The following is a 20762-nucleotide window of genomic DNA, read 5'->3' as shown; positions in this document are numbered from 1 at the left end:
TCGGAGAAAGTGGTGTTCTACGGATATTATATTCTTTAAATACAAATGTTGATGGAGAATCAATGGGTTCTCGATGTGATAGCCCTACCTCTCCTCAGGGCGAACCCTAAAGATTAGCGAACTGCCTGCTCAACTCTTACCGGGACTCAGTCGACTAATGAATCAGAAATCCAAGAAAAACCAACGAAATATCTTCAAAAGCAAAGGGTACAACTCTTTATAGAAATATAATCGCTTCGCCAACATCCCAAATTTAAAATATAAGGCTAAAAGTCAAACTTATCATTCCACACTTAATTTATAAAATATACGTCGAACTTACAAATTCAAGCTTACAAGAGTCAAAAGCAAAGTCTTCTAAAAAAGGGTTATAATCCAAAGTACAAGTTCAAGACAAAAGTTAAAGTTATGAAAATTCTAGACCACAATTCCATCCTAGATCTGTTAAGGAAAACAAAAGGAGTGGGGTGAGCAAAAACTCAGTGAGATTTCAAATAAACATGTAAACACACAGCCAATTAAAGGCGTAATACAAACAAGTAAACACTGTTGTACTCTAACAATTTAATCACAGTTCAATTCAAGGATACGGGTGGCTTCCAAAGCCAAATCAACTTAAGCTTGATCATACGAGAACCTGTTGACTCTCCGTCAACGTTTGCGTTTAAAGAATATACTGTCCGTAGAACACTACTTTCTCCAAATCCCGTCCACCAGTCAACCCCCTTACCAGGTCCGAACATCTCAAACAGTAAGTAGGTAATACTCGAGTATACAAGATCCACATTCAGTAAACAGTCCTCAAGGTTTATCGGTCTTCTCAACCAAGCCCTTGATGGCTCGATACAACCGACTCACCTATAAGGTTGGGTACCCAAACAATCACAGTAGTTGATAGGATATCACCCAAACAACTCAAATACAGTCAAATATAGAGAAATCACATCTTATAATGGCAGTATACAGAACCTTAGTGGAATCGAAGGAGGTCGAGTGTGATAAAGTACACACTCGCCTCAAATTTGTTAAAACAATGTTTAGATCAACCAGTCACAGATCAAATATTCAGATATTTCACATAGACAGGTAACAGGTAGTGGAACACTCACCTGTCAAGAAATGCAGAGTTCAAACGTCAAGTTCCGTGGTTACGTTCACCTCCGTTTCCCAATCTTAGGGCAACGAGTGAAATCATTAACAAGTTAGGTTCATTCCAACCCAAATGTAGGTTCATTAGGTGACCAAGTGAGTAGTTAAATTGACTCAATTCACCATGAAAGTTAGGCCCAAAATGCAGTAAAATGTCATAAGAAAACAAGTTTGACAAGTGCAAGAATGTTGAGCAAAAGAAAAATCTTATTCAAGTTCAAAATAGTCTTCGCGGGTAAAACAGTCACACTCGCTCAGTCTCGGGAAAACGGCCATATCTCACTATAGGAAAGTTGGAATCATGTGCCGTTAGCGGCGTTGGAAACTAGGCTCGAAGGGCTTTCCAACGATATAAAATTCAGACTCTAGTTCCTCTCCTATCAATACAAGTAGTCCAGGGAATTTGGCTGATTTTTCAGTTCTGATCAGCTTAGAACCCTAACAAAGTTATCCTATCTCGTCTTGCCAACTTCACTTGTTTTGGCTCAAATTCATCCAATTCACTCTCCTAGAGTTCATATACAGGGGATCAAGTTATCTAGCACCATTGAAACTTAAAATGCAACACACAAAATAATTAAAAGCGCCAAAATAGTCTAGCCAACAAAAAGAACCAAAACAGTCTACTACTTGCCCAAAAACAACCACTTTACTTGCTTCATTTCCATTTCAACTCACACCAAAGCTTAAACCAATGTTTAGCCAAGTTTTTTTAGGCCTAATTAAGGTGCAATGAACCACAAAAATCAAGGAGAAACCTCCACTCCAAATCCGGTCAACCAAGAGAAAACAAAACAGTCCACCAGTTCACATGCAACTTCAACTTCCATCCTTTCCTTATAGCTAACTCAAACAACATTCCAAGAGTTATCCTTAACTTTAAAAGGATTCAAAACATGTTAATACATCAAGAAAACCATAAACAAATCTTAAACAATTAATCAAACACATGACATGCTAACCAACCAACCCTACTATCACTTGTTTAGTTCAAGAAATTTAACCACAAATAACATCCATACAATTCCTAGTTTTCCATCAAACCTCAAACATTTGATTTAACACAAGAAAGCTAGGATTTAAGGGTGATATATCTCTCTTATGTGAAGCTTGAATCACCAAAAAAAACCACCAAAACCAAAGCTCCAAGCTTGAATCACACACCAGAGTTGAAGTTTGGTCACTCAACTAAGTCAAGTCTTTCACTTTTGATTTTTGCTCAAGATCAAGCTAGGGTTTAAAAGGCATGAATATGGAGTTTTCTTCTCTTCTCTTGGAAGCTAAGAGGGCCGGCCAACCTAAGGAGAAAATGGAGCCAAATTGGTTTAAATTTCCTCTAATTCCTTGGTCAAATAAGTTGGATGGTTAGAGTTTTGCCACATGGTTCAATCTTGGCCATTGTTCCTTTAATCTTTGCCAAATAAGGTTGCTACCCTCCAAATGTTTCCAATGTCTAAAATAACACCCCTAACTATCACATAAGGTCCTAACCACAATAAAAAGGATATTTGGTCATAGTATATATAGTGAAATAAAAAAATGCCAAGTCAAGGAAATGTTACAATTCAAATAAAAGGTAGTGCAATGCAATGCAAGGAAATATTTTAAGTGATTTAATCTTAGGGCAAGGCAAGTAGCTTAGGAGAATTTATTTTTTTAAAGTGAGGGTTCTCACACTCGATACGATCAAGTTTAAGTAGATTTGGTTTTTGGAAGCCACCCGTATCCTTGAATTGAATTGTGATTAAATTGTCCCAAAATTACACGGTGTTTACTTGCTTATATTAAGCCTCTAATTGGGTGTATGCCTACATGTTTATTTGGGAGCTCACTGAACTTTAGCTCACCCCACTTCCTTTTGTTTTCCTTAACAGATCTAGGATGGGACTGTTGACAAGATCTTGTGTGGCCTTAAATCTTATCTTGAACTTGTACTTTGGGTTGTAATCCTTTTGTTTAGAAGACTTCACCTTTGACTCTTGTAAGCTTGAATTTGTAAGTTTGGCATTTATTATGTAAATTAAGTTTGGAATTGTAAGTTTAACATTTAGCTCTATATTCTAAGTTTGGGAAGTTGGCGTGACGATTATATTTCCATTATGGTTTGTAACCTTTACTTCGAAGATACTTCGTTAGTTTTCTTGGGATGCTGGTTCATTAGTTGACTAAGTCCCGGCGAGAGTTGAGCAGACAGTTCGCTAATCCTTAGGGTTTGCCTTGAGGAAAGGTGGAGCTGTCACAATATACATGACCACATCTAATGCTAACATAAAGATATTTACTAGTTACATAAATATAGGTATGTATAGGTAGTTTCAGAGTTCTAAAGGATAAAATAATTGGAGGAAGTAAGAACACTTGTCTTTGATGCATGTAGACAGTTTTATCTGATAACAATTTAATTGTATTTTTGACACTAAATTTATGATTGATTGAGTCTACAATTCTTATAGGTCTATGATGGGTAGGGCTCTAAACTCTATAAATATGTTCCTCTTAGTCCCTCTAACCATGCTAATAAATGTTTTTTAGTTTACCACCCATCACTTAACACAAACATGAAAGAAAGCCCGGAATGGAAGATTGAAATACTATCCTTGATGGAGAAATTACTGGGGACAACTGTCTTAATGGTCTTAATGGTGTAATTATCAAGATGATCATCTTGAGCACTTGACGACACTGTATTAAGATACACCCTATTTATCTACTGTGATTTATAAGTCTAAACTAAAGATCCTACTCTTTATGTCTAGTGCTGTTGGTCTCCAATATTAATTTCCATCCATAAAACAGTAACCCTTTGAATTTCCTCATTTTGATTGACTATTATTTTCCCCTCATGTTAGCTGTCCACTGATAAGCTTTAATAATTAGGTCTTTTGTATCAGTTCCTATTCTCAAAATTGCTCTCCCCCTTTTCATTACTTAATTTATTGAGTTTTGTCATCAATAATCTAGCTTTCGTTATGATTAATCTACTCAATAAAGTTTTTTTGGTAAAAGATCCTTACTAAATAGTTGGCTTAATCATGAATTGTCCCCTTATAGTATTAGGTGAATAGAAAATTGTCCCTGTAATTAGTAAATATATAAATCACATCCTACAGACAAATGGTTGTTTGTCTGTCAACCCATAATTTTTCAGTTTAAATTTGAGGACAAATTGGTGCTCATAACTTCATGTAGTCAACTAGATTAGTTTTTCTAGATAAACAACAAACTAAAAACATAACTGTTTTTCTCATTAGAAATATTCAATTTTTTATATTAAACAACCTACCCAAAAATCTATTAATAAGTTGCACCTTTCACAGAATTTTGCGTTTTAGTAGCTTCAACATGGACTCGAACTCTTAAAGGTTTTTATTCTATTATTGTATTTAATGTTGTTGTTTTGTTAAAAAAAAATGGTCTATTTGTAGTAATAATTCCTCATCGTAGAGCAAGGCAATTAAACATTTGTAAGTACTGGTATTTTCTTCTGAAAAATATTCAAATATCATAAATTATCATAAGAAGCTAAACAATTTTTGGGTAAAACTAATTTATCTAATTTTTAAAATATTTAAATCAGTTTTTTTACCACCATTTCCTTAACCCTACAATGTTTCTTAATAAAAAAAAAATTAACAACCACATTTGGTCCATTTCCTAAGGATAAATTTTCCAAATATTAAGTATATGAGGGTAGGACTAATTTTTTCACACCTCCCATAGATAAAAAGTCTAACCCGTATATTTGACTTTTTGTGGTGACAATTTACACATTTTTTTATTACAAGGGGCAATTTGTCACTCATCCAACATTACGGGCGACAAGTTGTGATTAAGCCCAAATTTGTTGCACGCAAATAAGTCATAACATTACAAATTCTCTAATACTTATTAACAATTAGATAATCTCAAATGAAATGCTTAACTTGAAATTATCATTGTTTTCGCACAATATTATTTGCAGCATTGGGTTGTTACGGATGCTGATGTCGTCCTCAACATCTAGAGCCTGGAGGCAGTGAATTCATAGCAAGTTTAGAGCAACTCGTCTTGTGCAAATACTTCTAAATCAAACAAGTACACATCATATTCTTTAGAAATTCATCAGTTTAGAGAAAAATAACATGAAATACTTTCCACGCAAACGCAATATTAACTAGAAATGCAACATTGAAATAGTAAAACAAAGACAACTCTGCAAGATGATTTGTTTGTCGAAAAACACGTCATTTTGTTATTCTTCCTCAGAGATTCGGTAATTATTTCCGGCAGACTATTCCATTGCCACTGCTTGAACCTCCAGTACAGTCTAAGCTGCCATAGTTCATAACTAGGGAGTCCTCTGCATTCAATAGTCCAGCTGAAGAAAACATGCAACCCTTACAATCTGTAGACAAAAGCGAAGTGGTTCTGTACTTATCTTCACCGCCCATTACTGGCATTGCAACTCCAGGCTTTGCTGGGTTCACGAAATCTGGCTGGTATGTTTTGCCAAGGACACCTTCAACCTTTGAGGATAGGCCAAAGAATCTGAACTGTACTTCCAAATGAGCGAAGCAGTCATCAGAAGGTATCTGATAGTTATGGATCCTGTCATCTTCCTTGGTCACAGGTACTACATTCACAGAGATCTCTGCAACTTCTGGGATAGTGATTAGGGCACTGTTCTTGTTTGAAGTTCTTTCAACTCTGATGGCATTATCAGTAGACTGCCAGACAGATGAATAACCTTCATGGATTTCAAGCTCCATTCCATCATAGGAAAGTTTCAGGAGGTCTACATCAGCGCCCCATGTTGTTGCCTTGGTGGCCTCAACAGAGAAAGTATGGGAATCAAAAAGAAGTCCAAGTGCTTGAATCCAGGTGTAATCTCGTGATCTACCAGCTGGCCTTAGACCAATGAATCGGGCATTAATCTGGAGATTGGTATCTGAGACCAAGCTGAAATGTTCATTCTTCTTACCATGGAAGTAGAAGACAATCCCATCTCCACCAATGAAGCGGGGATCCAAGCATGCTGCTCCAGGAGTACCACAATTTGGTTTCTTGCCTGTTAGTGATAAAAGATGTCAATATCAAAATGGACAATCAAAGATTCAGATCATATGAAACATAAGCGGGAGCAAGTTGCTTAGGAGAATGGATGTCTTACTCTTGCATTCTGCCTGGCATTTTTTCTTGTTACAGTCGAGGTAGCAAACTTTAGATTTAGTGCTTGTTGCTGACTTTGAAGGACATTCAGATGGACAATTGACCCACTCGAGAAAACAAGGGCTGTTTCGACTGTAGCAAGTTATTGTGTCCCCTTGAATGCCTGCTATGCTGGCCGCAAAAAGTAGCAGAATCAGAAACATGGCATTGCTTCTTAGGATCTCCATTGCATTTTTTGATAGGTAGCCAAATGAAGTTATGTTAAGGTGTCCTACTGGTCTTGCTCTCCTATTCTTTTTATAGTTAACCAAGAAGTACGCACTATCCACTTCCTTCCTTCCGTTTTTTTTTTGTCAAATTCCATTGTCATATGGCTTGTTGCTTTTTTTTATTCTCATCCGTGGAATCTAGCATGTGATCAATGACTACGAAGCTTGGGTACTAGATCTCAAATGGTTTGCGCAATTTCTAATCTTGGTCAATACTTGTTTATTCCAACGTGTTAGATTAGTGGGAGTTGACTTACATCTTCTGGACTTCGGAGTTATACAAGCACATGACTAATAGCCTGTGATCAGATTGTTTATTAAGCACCAAAGTTTGAAGAAATTAGTGTGTCATTGCAAGAGCACAACATCACGTCTGGAATGTTAACACTAACAATGTACCACAAACTTTATCTAGCATTGATTTTAGGACCAACTTTCGTTTTTGTTGTAAGAAGTAAAAAATTATCATATGATAGTTGAAGTTTATTTCCCATGTACCGAAATACTTTGGTCGCCAACTTTTCTTCAACCTCTTTTTATCATAAAATGGTTTACAGACTGAAAATTAGACTTCTAAATAATTGTAAAAAAATGCGAGTCACAGTAACTGCGTCTATTTGAGAGTACAACTTATAAATAAAACATTGGATCTCATTTTATGGTCGATGCATGTGAAGAAGAAAGCTCTCCATTTCAGGCCGGTGGAAATATTTTTTTTTTTTGGGACTTCATTAATCGCTAGTGGCCCTGGATTCTTGCCTATGTTTTCTCTCCATCTACAACACTAGCTAATGGTACTTACCACAAGAAAAATAAACTGGGAGAAGTACAATTTAATGTTTTATAGATGCATTTAATATGAAAGATCCATGAATTCGCCAATGAATTAGCGTGTAGAAAGCTATACAAGCACTAAGAAACGGAATAACATTGCAATAGCTTCCACCGTCTGTGTCTTGTTTCTCAGATTTGAGTTCATATCCTGCTGTTTTGGCTAGAAAAGATATAACTCAAAGTAAAGCACAGACAGATTGCAATACACAAAAATTTCGAGTCAAGAGAATTTATAATTCAAGATAGAGTGCATTCTTGATTTGTATCTCACATTAGTAATAGTACTGACAGTGGTTCTTTTGAGAATTTCTTGAGTTTGAGGCTCTTCTGAATTTTCTACAAGAGTTAATTGAGTATCACTCTTTATCCATTTTCGGAAATCGTTCTTGTAATAATTCTTATCTATCTACTTCCATGTCAGTCGGCATCACAGCAGGTTTCTTATATTCTTGTATCAATGGCCGGTGTTGTTAACAAACCCAAAGATGGTTCTCCTGCCCCAAGACTGAATCATAGTGTCACGGTGTAATCAGATTACCCAGGGTTAAGAAAAAGAAATTGATGTAATAGTAAATGCAAACTCCAAGATCAGGAAATGGGGTTTTATTTATTAATAATTCTGCAAAAATTATTACAGAAACAGAGGAGATGGAATAAGAAGAGAAGGGGAGAAGAATGAAGGAAACTTGGGGTGGGGAAAATGGGAACACTCGGATGAGTATAATGAATCAGTACAAACTGCCAGAAAACCAAAAGTCCAATGACGGCAGCAATTTATCCTACTTATACTGCTACTATTCCAACCAACTTCCAAGGCTCCCATTACAATCTAAACACGTGGCCTTCTTTTACTCAGCTCACTCCGTGACAAAGCTTCCCCCTTAAACAATCCTTGTCCTCAAGGATGCCAAACAAAGTTCCAGGCTTCCAAGCAAAGCCTTCAGATTGATATTTGGCAATTCGCAGCAAGCAAGTAGTATAAGCAAATGGCAAAGCTTGCTGATTCTTCCGAGATTGATCTTCCATAAGCACGTGCAAAAGAAATTTAGCCGCCAATTTTGCACATCTGAAACAAAAGAATCAAGTAAAGGAATTGGGAGTTTACAAGTTTGGTGGTCAGCAAGGCCTTGTGGCTCCAAAATGTTTACAACCTGTAAAGTTCTATGTTGCCCATCACTCCCAAAGTCAGGTCCTGGAATTAGTTTTAGCTGAGCAACAAGGGCTGAAATTCTAGAAGTAGCACCACCAACCATAAATAATCTTTTAAGAGCAACTTGATCTGGATAAAGCAACCCAAGGAATTTCTCTACTGACTTTAAAAGGTCTTGCAGGGTAGCATCAACACAACCAAGCAAGGTTAGAAGTCCTGCTGTTACTCCTGGATTTGAAATAGATAGGAGAATTCCTATGTAGCCATTACAGGCCAAGCCAGCCGTAAATTGTAGACCAAAGTACCTATTTGTTGGCTCTTTTACTTCCAAGAAATTAGCAAGTACTGATATAGCTTTCACTGGTGCATGTACCTGTATGATATCCCTATCTTGAAACACTATTGCTGGTAATATGCAGTAAACTAATGTGCTATTATACTTACTAAAGTCAATTTGACTACACTATAATAAAGATTGGGAAGATTTCTCATTAAGAAGTTCACTTTCCCCAGCCTCCATAATCACAATTTTACTTTTGTGACCACAAACAGCAAGAGTAGAAAGTTGCCAAATGGAAATGTGGACACAATAGATAACTGTTGTACTTCTCTACTTCTCCTTTCTGTGGACATCTTCTTTCAAGCAATTTGAAGCTGCAGTCCTCTACATATTTCAATTGTCCAGTGCAGAAGTTTTCAAGCAGGATAACCTCACCGGGGTTGAACAAGAAAATGAATGCATTTGCATCTTTTTTCACCTCAAGTGCTGTGTTTTTCACTATCCAAAATAAAGACACAGAGCAGTACTCATCCACAGCAACATTAGGATTGCAGTCCTTACTTAATTTAGGCAACCCTTTGATCAAACAAACAAGGTGTTCAACTATTGCTATGTAAAATATACCTTGCATCGAAATTGCACCAATTTTAGAGTCATTACAGTCTTTGTTCATTGCTATTTTAGTACTATCCCCAGGATCAAATATCAAGTCATCAAGTGGTCTATTTTGTTGTGAAGGAACAATATTGACGGCACCATCATGCTTTTGTTCATCATTATCCATTTTCACAAGTTTAGATGATAACATAGATTTTAGATATGAAGAATAGTTTCCAAACTGATAACCACTACAGGATAACTGATTCCAATTGATTTTTTCCTCAGCGAACTTTTGCTTTACCTCGCAGCTAACCAAATTCTGGGACAATGGAGCGTTGAAGCAGAGTTAAATATTTCCTTGTCTATAGAGCCTTGTTTCCAAGCTAGGCCCCCTATAAGCAATTCATTGCTAAGCCCTTGAGAGATAACACAACCGTTGTGAGCCAATCTATTAGACACTTGGTTTATAGCATTTTCTTCTTGATAGTCCCTTGCTGATGTTTCATGTTGGTTCTCCTCTAAAAAACCCATTGGAGTCCTTTGACACAATTCATCAAACATATGGCTGACTACACTTTCATTCTTCAAGTTAGTGATTATATCACTATGTTCAGCCTCTATAACCTCATTTTCTCTCATAAGCTGCTCTCCTTTTGGTAAATCAAGAGCAGAATCATGCTTCTCCATTATAGCTTCCTCGATTTTTACTCGGAGATATGCTTCATACAAAATCTTGGGTGGATTCCTAAATCCCTTTAGCGTCATCTGGATATTCCAATCAAGCCCAAAGTTAAAACCATCAATAAAATATTCCTCACTGAGTTCTGGTTTCAAAGTCAACATCTCGTTTCACCACTCTTCAAATTACTCATAGTACTCTACTACGTACGTTAGTTGTTTGTTTAGGCTTCTTATGGCCCATCAGGAAGTAATCAGCAATTTAGAGATTTCTTCAAGGGTGAAGAAAAGACATGGAGATGGAGATGGATAGGGAAGAAAGTGAATCAGAAGTGAAGGAAAAGTTCTAATCAAGCAGCCAAACCCGGACGGATCGTAGCTGCTCTAATACCACTGTCATGATGTGATCAGATTACCCAGGATATAAGAAAAAGAAATTGATGTAATAGTAAATGCAAACTCCAAGATCAGGAAATGGGGTTTTATTGTATTAATAATTCTACAAAAATTATTACAGAAATAGAGGAGATGGAATAAGAAGAGAAGGGGAGAAGAATGAAGGAAACTTAGAGAGGGAAAAATGGAAACACTCGAATGAGCATTAACCAGTACAAACTGCCAGAAAACCAAAAGTCCAATGATTAGGGGTGGCAATTTCTGACACGACCCGAAAACACGACACGAACCTAACACGAAATTAATGGGTTTGGGTTGAAGTTTTGGAGGTTCGGGTCAGAATCGGGTCGAACCCGATGAACCCGAAAAGAAAACAGGTCAATTTCACCCGTGGTGACCTGATATGACCCGATATGACCCGTTTACAAATTAAAAATAATTTAATAAATATAAAAATTATTTTATCTAACTAAACTAAATCATTCTTTTTTTTCAAAGGCATTAATTACTTAATCCTAAATGAATTTATTTACCTTGTATGAAGTTAAAATTATTATATTTGGACAAATAATATAATTCGTTTTAATTTATTTTATATTTGGTTTGGAATAAAACACTTTTACGATGTTTAATTTATTTTGGATTTGATTTGAAATTATTTATTTAAATTTTTATTACTTGATGATGTAATTAATTTTGTGAGAAATTGATTTTATTAGAATTTACAGTGATAAATTAATAAATTAAAATTAATTTTCGGGTCATTTCGGGTCGACCCGCCAACCCAAATTTTTCGGGTTCGTGTCAGATATACTGACCCGTCACGGGTTGACGGGTCGGGTTCGGGTCAACAGATTTTTTGGCGGGTCGGGTTAAGACCCGACCCGCCAACCTGATTGGACCCGAATTGCCACCCCTACCAATGATAGCAACAATTTATCCTACTTATACTACTACTATTCTAACCAACTTCCAAGGCTCCCAATACAATCTAAACACGTGACCTTCTTTTACTCAGCTCATCCATGACACATAGAACTTTAACGAGGTTTTGGTGCACACTTGCATTGAGTTCAGGACTCATCTTGATCGTATGTAAGATACTCTTGGAATGCTTTTACAGCGATTGGATCTATAAGGCGATTAGGGTATGAATGGACAAGGTAATCGGGATGAGCGAGTAACTCTTGACAGAACCTTAGTCAATTTCTAGCAACCAAATCCCAATAATGAGCAGGTCTATGGGGATGATTTGTCTAATAACAAGACATTAGCCTCTTTTGGCCAGAGAGCCCTTTCCGTGAGAGTCATCAACGTCAAAACCAAGAGGCCGAAGAGTTCAATTAAAGGTAGACATCCTACCTTTTAATGGCAATTTGGGTGGAGATGTCCCTGAACTGTTCACGGCCAGGATTTGGTCCAAAATAATTATACGATTCAGATCACTTCTTGTACTTCATTTTTAACAACGTGTGTGGGGTTCACAAAAATTTTTTCTAAAGTAACACGTTATGTAAACAAAGTTACGCGGTGTGCAAAATACACAAAATCGCTAGGAACGGTTGCACTTCCTGCCCGTGGTCCAATTTGGGTATTGAGGATTTCATAGACTAGGTTGTAGAAATTGAGAGGCTTTTGACTACATAGGGATTTCTGGGGACAGACAAGTCAAACATGTAGCTAATCAGTTGAAGGATGGAGCCTCTGCTTAGTGGGAGCAGTTGTAGGATCAAAGACATCGCTAAGGGTAGCAGCCCATGAAAGCATGATTGAAGATGAAGTGGCTATTGGCCATCGATTCTTGCCGCCTGATTATGATCACTATTTATTCTCACAATTCCAACATTGCGCTCAGGACTATTTACAAATACCATGCTGAATTTTTGAGTTTGCTTTCTGGTAATAATATGGTGGCGATGGTTGCTAGTTAGGTTTCCAAATTTTACTTAACTACCCTATCCACAAGTATACCGGTCAACAAGTACAAGATATCAAAATTAGTCCCATAGGAACTAAAGGAAAGCACTATAGGTTTGTTTACTTACTTTATTATTAGACAAACAACCAAACAAGATAAAAAACTAAATCATAATTTAAATTAAGATTAATGGAAATAAGATTGCTCAAAGGTCCAATAAAGAGACTTTTTAGGATTAAAAATCCCTTGTTGTGCCAAAAATAGAAGCTAGTTAGGATGACTAAGCTATGGCTCCCATGATTTGCCAAGGAAATAATTTCCTAATGCATACCTCGCTTTCGCCAATAAACATAATATTGTTGAAAATTACTTTCACCAATTCCTCAACTCCTTATACCCTTCCTTAACCTACTTTCATAGTGAAAACATTACACACAAGTTTAATAAACACTACATATAAGCAACTTTCATTGCTCATACTGATTAGCATATATTTTACGTACTTTTAGTGAAGTTTTAACATTTTTTCGGTGTGTTTTTAAGTTAAAATGAAAGAATTGAGCTCCTTTATGGTTACTTTTCATGTGGTCTATGATCAAAACATACAAAATATGGTTTAATGTACAAATTTGTGATGTTTTTGTATATTTTGGCATTTCATAGATCAAGGGAAGATCATTTTAATAGATTTGTAAAAATTTGAAGTGATTTGAAGTAAATATGAAGTATAAAATGTTCAAAGTGTGAAATGCAATCAAGATTAAAAGAAGGAAAGCTTGATAGATTTGATACATTCTAGTATTTTGGCTATATTTTGAGTAACAAGTACTGGACTGAGGTGATTTTTAAACCATTTTGAAACTAAGACATAGGGGTACATTTCTTTTGAGACATCAAAGTCCAATTCTTGTGTTTCCTAGTCAAAAAGTCAAAACAGTTGAACAATTTTTCCGTCAAAAGTTGAAATAGGGGATTGACTAGTCAAAGATATTTTGGTCATTTACCATTGTACAAACATCCAAATGAGATAATTCTTAATGCATTAGAAATCTAACTTAAAGGGCTACAAATTTCACGTATTGTACAAGAGCTAGTTTGACTTCCATTATCGAGAAAGTTGCAGTTGAAACAAATGCAAAAACATAGCAAGGTTGAAGTTTGGTCAAAAAATGCAAAACCTAAAAAGGGCAGGAACTACGAGCTGATCCACGATTAATCCACAAGACACAGTTCGTGGATCAGCCTCGCGAATCACTGATTGTGGCTTGCAACTTGCATTTTGTTCACATAACTTTTTTGACTCATTTTCCTGATCAAATTTCGATGGAAAATGCCCAAAAAACCTGCAAAAGATGTTGGCAACTTCAATAAAACAAGTTTATGGGTTCAAGAAGAATATTTATCATGATTTACATTTTGTCTTTTGCATCAAAATCCCTCCATAAATAGAGGAGCTCTTCACAAGACAAAGTATGAAGTAGAGACTAGAGAGTGGAGAGGAGAAAAAACAAGAGATTAGCTTGGTAAAGTCTTAGTAGCAGTTTGTTAGTCTAGTTTAGTGAGAGAGCTTAAAATAAAAAGTGAAGGGACACTCTTGCACTTTGCTTATTTGATGGAACCACTTATAGAGGAGTTCAAGAATTCAACTTCAAGAAATTAAATAAGAATTCTTCTTACTATACTCTTGTTCTCTTGTGCTTATTTTGAATGTTGAGTTGCAACTGTTATTCATGCTTGGATGAGTATAACATGATGTTTAACTAAGTTTAACTAAGTTTTTCATATCCTTGGGTAAAGAAGAATTTGTAGTTGCTTTGATATGAAGTAGTTATGATTGATTATGCTATTTCATGATTTGGCTAGTCGAAGAGCTAATACTTGATATTTATGGTTGTTTGGCCATCGACTATGAATTATTTGATGATTGTATGAATAATGAAAGTTGTCTACATATAGATCTTGGTTCTTAGATCTCTCTATATATCTACCAAAAAAAGAGAAAGTTGTCCACGTATAAATCTTGGTTCTTAGATTTTTTATTCTTACAAAAGTAGGAAATAAAGTTGGGTGGAATTTTATGCAATAAATTTATTGACCTCATTCAACTTGTAGCTAGCTTTTTCTCTATGAAAGCAAGTTAATGAAGGGTATAAATAGTTGAGAAATTGGCGAAAACAATTTCCAACAACATCATGTTCATTGGCGAAAGTGAGGGCATGCATTAGGAAGTTATTTTCTTGGCAAATTATGAAAAACATAACTTAGTCATCCTAACCAGTTTCTATCTTTGGCACAACAAAGGATTCTTAACCCTAGAAAGTCTCTTTATTTGATCTTTAAGCAATCTTATTTTCATTGATCTTAACTTAAACTATGGTTTAATTTTTAACTTGTTTAGTTGTTTTTCTAGATGATAAGGTGACTAAACAAAACCCTAGTGCTTTTCTTAGTCCTTGTGGGATCGATCCTAATACTCTAAACTCATTGACCCTTATACTTACGTATAGGGTAGTTGGGTAAAGTTTTGAATTCTAGCTAGTGATCAAGCTTCTGGCATCGTTCAGGGGACGGGCGCAACATTAGGGTTAAAATAAGCTTTATTAATCCAGTTATTGGTTATTTTATTTTTTATTTGCTATCTTCATATATATTATCTTTTATCTTTAATAATTTGTTGTTACTTTGGCTATTTGTTAGGACACTAATTCTTTCAACAAAGCGATATTTGTCCTAAACAATAAACATAGCTAGAAGGGGAGAAGGCATGCCTAACAAGAGCAAATTGAGGTGAAAAGTGCATGAGATACTTTCATTGAGCAACAAGAGGTAAACCAAATAGTGGATCAAAGGTAAAGGGTTTTGAGAGACTACGCCTTGCTGAATGAATTCGGAGCATAAACAAACATAGTAAGGCCAGTCATAAATGCAAACAACTTTGAAATCGAGCGCACACTCATTCAAATGATTCAAAAAAGTCAATTTGAAGGAAATGCAACGGAAAATCCAAACACTCATCTAGCCAATTTTACGAACCTTTGTTGTACAATTAAAGTAAATGGACTAAATAATGATGCAATTAAATTTATGTTATTTCATTTTCACTTTTTGACAAGGTAAAGGTATGGCTAAATTCATATCTATCAAATTCATACTTTTACTACATTGAGTGAATTGTCTAAAACATTCTTCAATAAATATTTTTCATCCGGTAAAATAGCTAAACTTCGTATGGGTATTACAAGTTTTAATCAATACAAAGGAGAGTCATTATATGAAACTTGGGAAAGATTCAATTCAAAGGAGATGTCTACACCATGGCCTTCTGGAGTGGTTGATTGTTCAAATTTTCTACCATGGTCTTACCTTTCCAACCAAGATCACTATTGATTCCACTGCTAGAGGAGCACTTATGGAAAAGTCACCAGAGGATGCACAAATAATTATCAATAATTATTAATGGACAAATGAAAGTGATAATCCGAGAAGACTGGCTAGTATGTATGAGTGGATACTTTTGTAAAGTGCAAAATTGGAGAATATGTTTAATTCTCAAATGGATATATTTGAGAAATTGCTTAGTAGACAAGGTGGAACGAGTACAAGTTCCAATGTAAGTGTTGCTATATGCTTTATTTGTGGTGAAAATCATATTATTTCAATGTTGAGTGGTTAAGTATATCAACAATTATAACCACCCACCTCAAAATAACCCTTATTCCAATACCTACAACCCTAAGTGGAAAAACCATCCCAACTTAGGACGGAGGGACTAATCTAATCAAAACCGTCCAACCAATCCATCAGGTTTTTTGCCAAAACAAGCACCAATTAAGTCAAGACCAACTTAGAAAATTACTCTTGAGAAACATGCCCAAAGCATAAATGAGAGGATTGATAAAGTTGAGGAAACCATGATGAACTTGTTTAGGAATTTTCAATTTCAAATAGGCCAAATTCCCAATTCTATCCATTCTAGACAACCGGATGAGTTACCTAGTAAGACCGAGGTTAACCCTAGAGAGCATGTTAATGCCATCAATCTTAAAAGTGGTAAAACTTTAGAGGGACCTATCCTTGATGAGTCTAGTGGGGAAAAACCATGAGAGATTAGCTAATGAAAGGGTAAATGAAAACCAAAATGATCATGCTTTAATTGATGTTGATATGCTTTCTTCTCATATTTCTTCTAAGAATATTACTTACTCTAGATCTTTTTCCAATAGGTTGAAGCAAAACAAAAAGGAGAAGGAGCTTTAAAAACGTTGCTCAATTTTTTTAAAAATTTGAATTAATATTCCTTTCATTGATGATATTTTACAAATTCCCTCTTATAATTGTTTCTTGAAGGATATTATATCAAGAAAGAGAAAGATTAAAGATCATGAAATGATAGCACTTATGGAGGAATGTTTAGCATGTGTGCAATTTAAGCTCCCACCGAAACTCAAAGATCTAGGGAGTTTTACTATACCTTACACCATTGGACATTTTAATTTCTCTATTGCCTTATGTGATTTAGGTACAAGTGTATATTGATGCCACTTTTCATTATCCGAAAGCTTGATTTGAGAGAGATAAAAGACACCAACATCACTCTTCAATTGACATATAGGTCTATAAAATGTCTGGTTGGTATGATACAAAATATCCTTATAAAGATGAAATCATTCATTATACCGGTAGGCTTTACTATGTCAGATATGAAGGAAGATATGCATATGCCTATCATTTTAGGTAGACCATTCTTAGCTACCACTAGTACATTAATTGATGTTCAAGAAGGCAAATTAGTGTTTAGTATTTACATTCCATTCTATTCGCGATTTTTGATTTGTTATTATTCAATTTGTATGCTTCTTGTGCTTGATTTTTTACAACATGAACAATACTCTACAGGTAAGGTTCTAGTGTTTTTTCCCTAAATTTTTTTTACATTTATTGCGCTAGTTCTACATCTCATATTTTGCATTTTGTTTTCTTTTGCATGCAATCAGCTACTAAATACTTTTGGATGTTAATAATATATTGGAAGGAATTATTAGGTATATGAGGAACTGATTTTGGCTTTTACATAGTTTAGGATTTTAGAGTTTTGTTTTAAAAAAAGTTGTGAACAAAGACTTGGACGATTGAGCGGCGAGTAAAGAAAGGAATTTGGAGAAATTACACTTGCACTTTTTGGAGTTAACATGGGGTTGAAACTTTTAAAAGACAAAAGGACTTATCATGAAAATCATTATTATTAAAAAAAAATACAATGTGTAACATACAACTACCAAATACCTGCATTTTGCAGAGGCTTATTACACTTAGCACAATAACAATACTATATATAAAAACAAGTGTCTATTATTTAAGTTCAATATATCTGCCAAATCTTCTAAGCTTTGGTTGTAGTCACCGCAAGGATTGTGAATTCAAATTTTCCTGTCTAACTCATTTGAAATAATGTGTTGTAGGAAGTTGAAGTAATTGTGTTCCAAAAAGTTGGATGCACTAAATCTTAGAGAAAGTTTAGTGGTAGAGAATAAAGCCATTCATGTGGATTTAAAGGTACATCTATCCTAATTCTTTTAATTTCACCCTTTAAGTTTGTGTCTCACTTCACTATACTTTAGTTTCCCTATGAGTTGAGAATTTACATTTTCTTTAATTACTTCTGATTATATACTTCATAGGATAGAGAGGTCATATCTTTTTGAGGCATTCAGTTATGTTATTGGTACAAAAAGAAGTGACAAATGGAGTTGTATGGACGTTAAGATATATACACATCATAGGCTTGGAAACTCTTTGTTATTTCGTTTCTTTTAGTTTAATCTCTCATATCTTTAGTTTTATTTTGTGGGGGAAAGGTGGGTAGGGAGGTTTGGGAGGTTGGTGATTTTGATTTTTGATGTGCAATACATATATTTTTCATTTATGTGAATGGATCAATGATATACTTACATGACAGTTGAATTTAGTTTGACTTGATCAAATGATTAGGACATTGAATAGTTTTTTACCTAATATACACACTTTATTCTCCCACCAGTTTTTCACACTTAACTATACTTGTTTTACGTTTGTAATAGATTACATCTTTCTATATATAAAGCATGAGGAAGTGTATGGTATTAAAATTTTGTGTTGTCCTTTGATTTTCTAATTTTAAAGATTTACTAAAGATAATTATTTAAGTTTAATAATTTTCAATAAATTCCACTATCAATGAGTTTTTTTTTTTTTGCACAAAAGAAAACCATACCTTTCAAAAACTTCTATTGGTTTTAACAAAAATAACTAAACATTTTTTCTTCATTTTCACACCCATAGGGTGTGTTTTTACCACTAGTACAATTACAAGTAGAGTGTCCTGAGTAGTCTTTAGATCTAGATCAATAAGCTCTCTTGTGGGTTATGTATTTAAATACACATATAGATTTGTGATGTACATTGTTGAGGAACTTATTCATTGTTTTACAAAATGTTGCCAAATGGTGGTTACGACAATATCACATGTTAGTTTGACTAAAAGAACACATTGTTAATTTTTTTTCCTTCAAATAGAGGAATCAATTACATTTCCAGGTCTAATCTCCCTTTGCATTTCTAAATTCCATGGTTGTAATGGTTGTACTTCTTGTTTTCCTATATGACGTTTTTCAATTATTGCTCTATGAAGAGTGAAAGATTTTCTTATTTTAGCATTCCTAAATTTCTTGAATTGTTTCATATTCATCATAATTTTCAGTAACAGCAAAATTATCATGAATTATAAATGATATACTCATGGGACTTGAAATGATTGTGAGTTATGTGGAATTTAAACATATAATGAAAATATATAAAGGTTTTGAGACTTTTTGACTATTTAAGTTGAATAACCATGTTAAAACAATGTATATATACATCATTATACTTACGAAACTAGCCTTTTCGGTTTTCTTTTTTATATACATTCACACACTTTATAGAAACTAACATACTTGGTGAAGTGGTATTTTTGTCCTTAGAATTGTATATTGATAATATTTCACCAAGGGTGCCGCTGAGGGTTTCGTTTTTCCTCTGGCGCCTGCTGCTGGATCGCCTCCCTTTGGATTGTTCCGTATGGAAGTTGGGGATTCAGGGACCTTCCCAATGTTCGTGTTGTCCATCTCCTGAGATTGAGACGACGGAGCATTTGTTTGGTGATGGGGTGTTGGCTCAGTATGTGTGGAGGTTCTTTGGGGCTCCGGTTGGAGTAGGTTGGCCAGGGTCTTCGTTTCGCGTATGTATGGCAACCTGGTGGGAGGGACGGCAACGGAATAAGTTTTTGAGGTTTGTCCATCAGGTTGTCCCTTTGATGATCTGCTGGCATCTCTGGAAGGCTCGCAACGGTATGAAGTACAAGGGCAAGAGGATTGTAGGGGCATAGGTATGTCAATTGATATTCTCAGAGACGCTACAGTTGTTCAGGATCCAGTTTCCGGACTGTCGGGTACCGTCGTGGTCGTGGATCCAGTTCCATTTGGCCATATCAACATGGAAACCGGTGGTTTCACATAGGTTGGTGAAATGGGTCCGACCTTTCCATGGAAGTCTAAAGCTAAACACGGACGGTTGTTCGAAGGGTAACCCTAGCTTGAGTGGAGGAGGGAGGTGCTGCGTGATGGGGGGGAAGGATGGTGTTGGCTTTTCCCTGTAGTTTCGGCTTGGCTTCGAGCATGCAGGCTGAGGCCCGCGCCCTGTTGTTTGGGGTCACGTTGTGTCTCCAGAGGGGCATCGATACCTTGGACGTTGAACTGGACTCGTTGGTTTTAGTTCGTATCTTGAATCGCTTAGTACATTGCCCATGGAGCATTCACACGGAGGTGCAGCAGTTGATGGGGGTGGCGCATCATTTTCTCGGATTCTTCACTGCTACCGTCAAGCGAACCAGGTCGCGGATATATTGGCAAATACTGTGTAAGTCCCAAAGACAATCAAGAGGGGGGGTGAATTGGGTTGATTAAAATCTTAACCAAATTTATGCACTTTTTCTTTAATAAAAATTTACCTTCTTTTCAAGTAAAGATCAACCAAGTAGATTAGAAGACAATAGCAATATTGATCAGAAAAACAAGTTTATATAAGCAATGAGAATTTTATTAAACAAAAAGTATAATAGGAAATCAAACCAATTGTCTACCAAGCTTTCCTCAAACTTGAAGACCAATCACAAGGTTGAGCAACTTCTCTTTGATGAAATATGATCAACTAAATGTACAATGGAGGGAGCACTTCCTCCTTGCCCTAAGCCTCACTTAGTCAAGCTAAGAAGTTTTACAAACACTCAGATAACCCTCAACAAAGCTACACTAAAGAAACTTTCAA

The 20762-nt window shown here is 35.5% G+C and overlaps 1 protein-coding gene and 1 non-coding gene across 2 annotated transcripts; both read right to left on the bottom strand.

Annotated features, from left to right (window-relative positions):
• Window positions 1-5405: 5405 nt before the first annotated feature.
• Window positions 5406-6524, bottom strand: LOC113770010. The gene is made up of 2 exons (XM_027314354.1): window positions 6299-6524; window positions 5406-6196 (listed from the first exon to the last, which is right to left on the bottom strand). The coding sequence occupies exons 1-2, from the start codon at window positions 6522-6524 to the stop codon at window positions 5406-5408; spliced, it is 1017 nt and encodes a 338-aa protein (XP_027170155.1).
• Window positions 6525-15641: 9117 nt separating this feature from the next.
• On the bottom strand, window positions 15642-15743 carry LOC113772688. The gene has a single exon (XR_003468648.1). It is a non-coding gene; the product is annotated as a small nucleolar RNA R71 (small nucleolar RNA).
• Window positions 15744-20762: the final 5019 nt, after the last annotated feature.

Source organism: Coffea eugenioides, chromosome 5 (assembly GCF_003713205.1).
Source record: "Coffea eugenioides isolate CCC68of chromosome 5, Ceug_1.0, whole genome shotgun sequence".
Lineage (NCBI taxonomy): Eukaryota > Viridiplantae > Streptophyta > Magnoliopsida > Gentianales > Rubiaceae > Coffea > Coffea eugenioides.
Note: the sequence above shows the minus strand (reverse complement) of the source record. Positions and strands in the feature narration are given on the sequence as shown.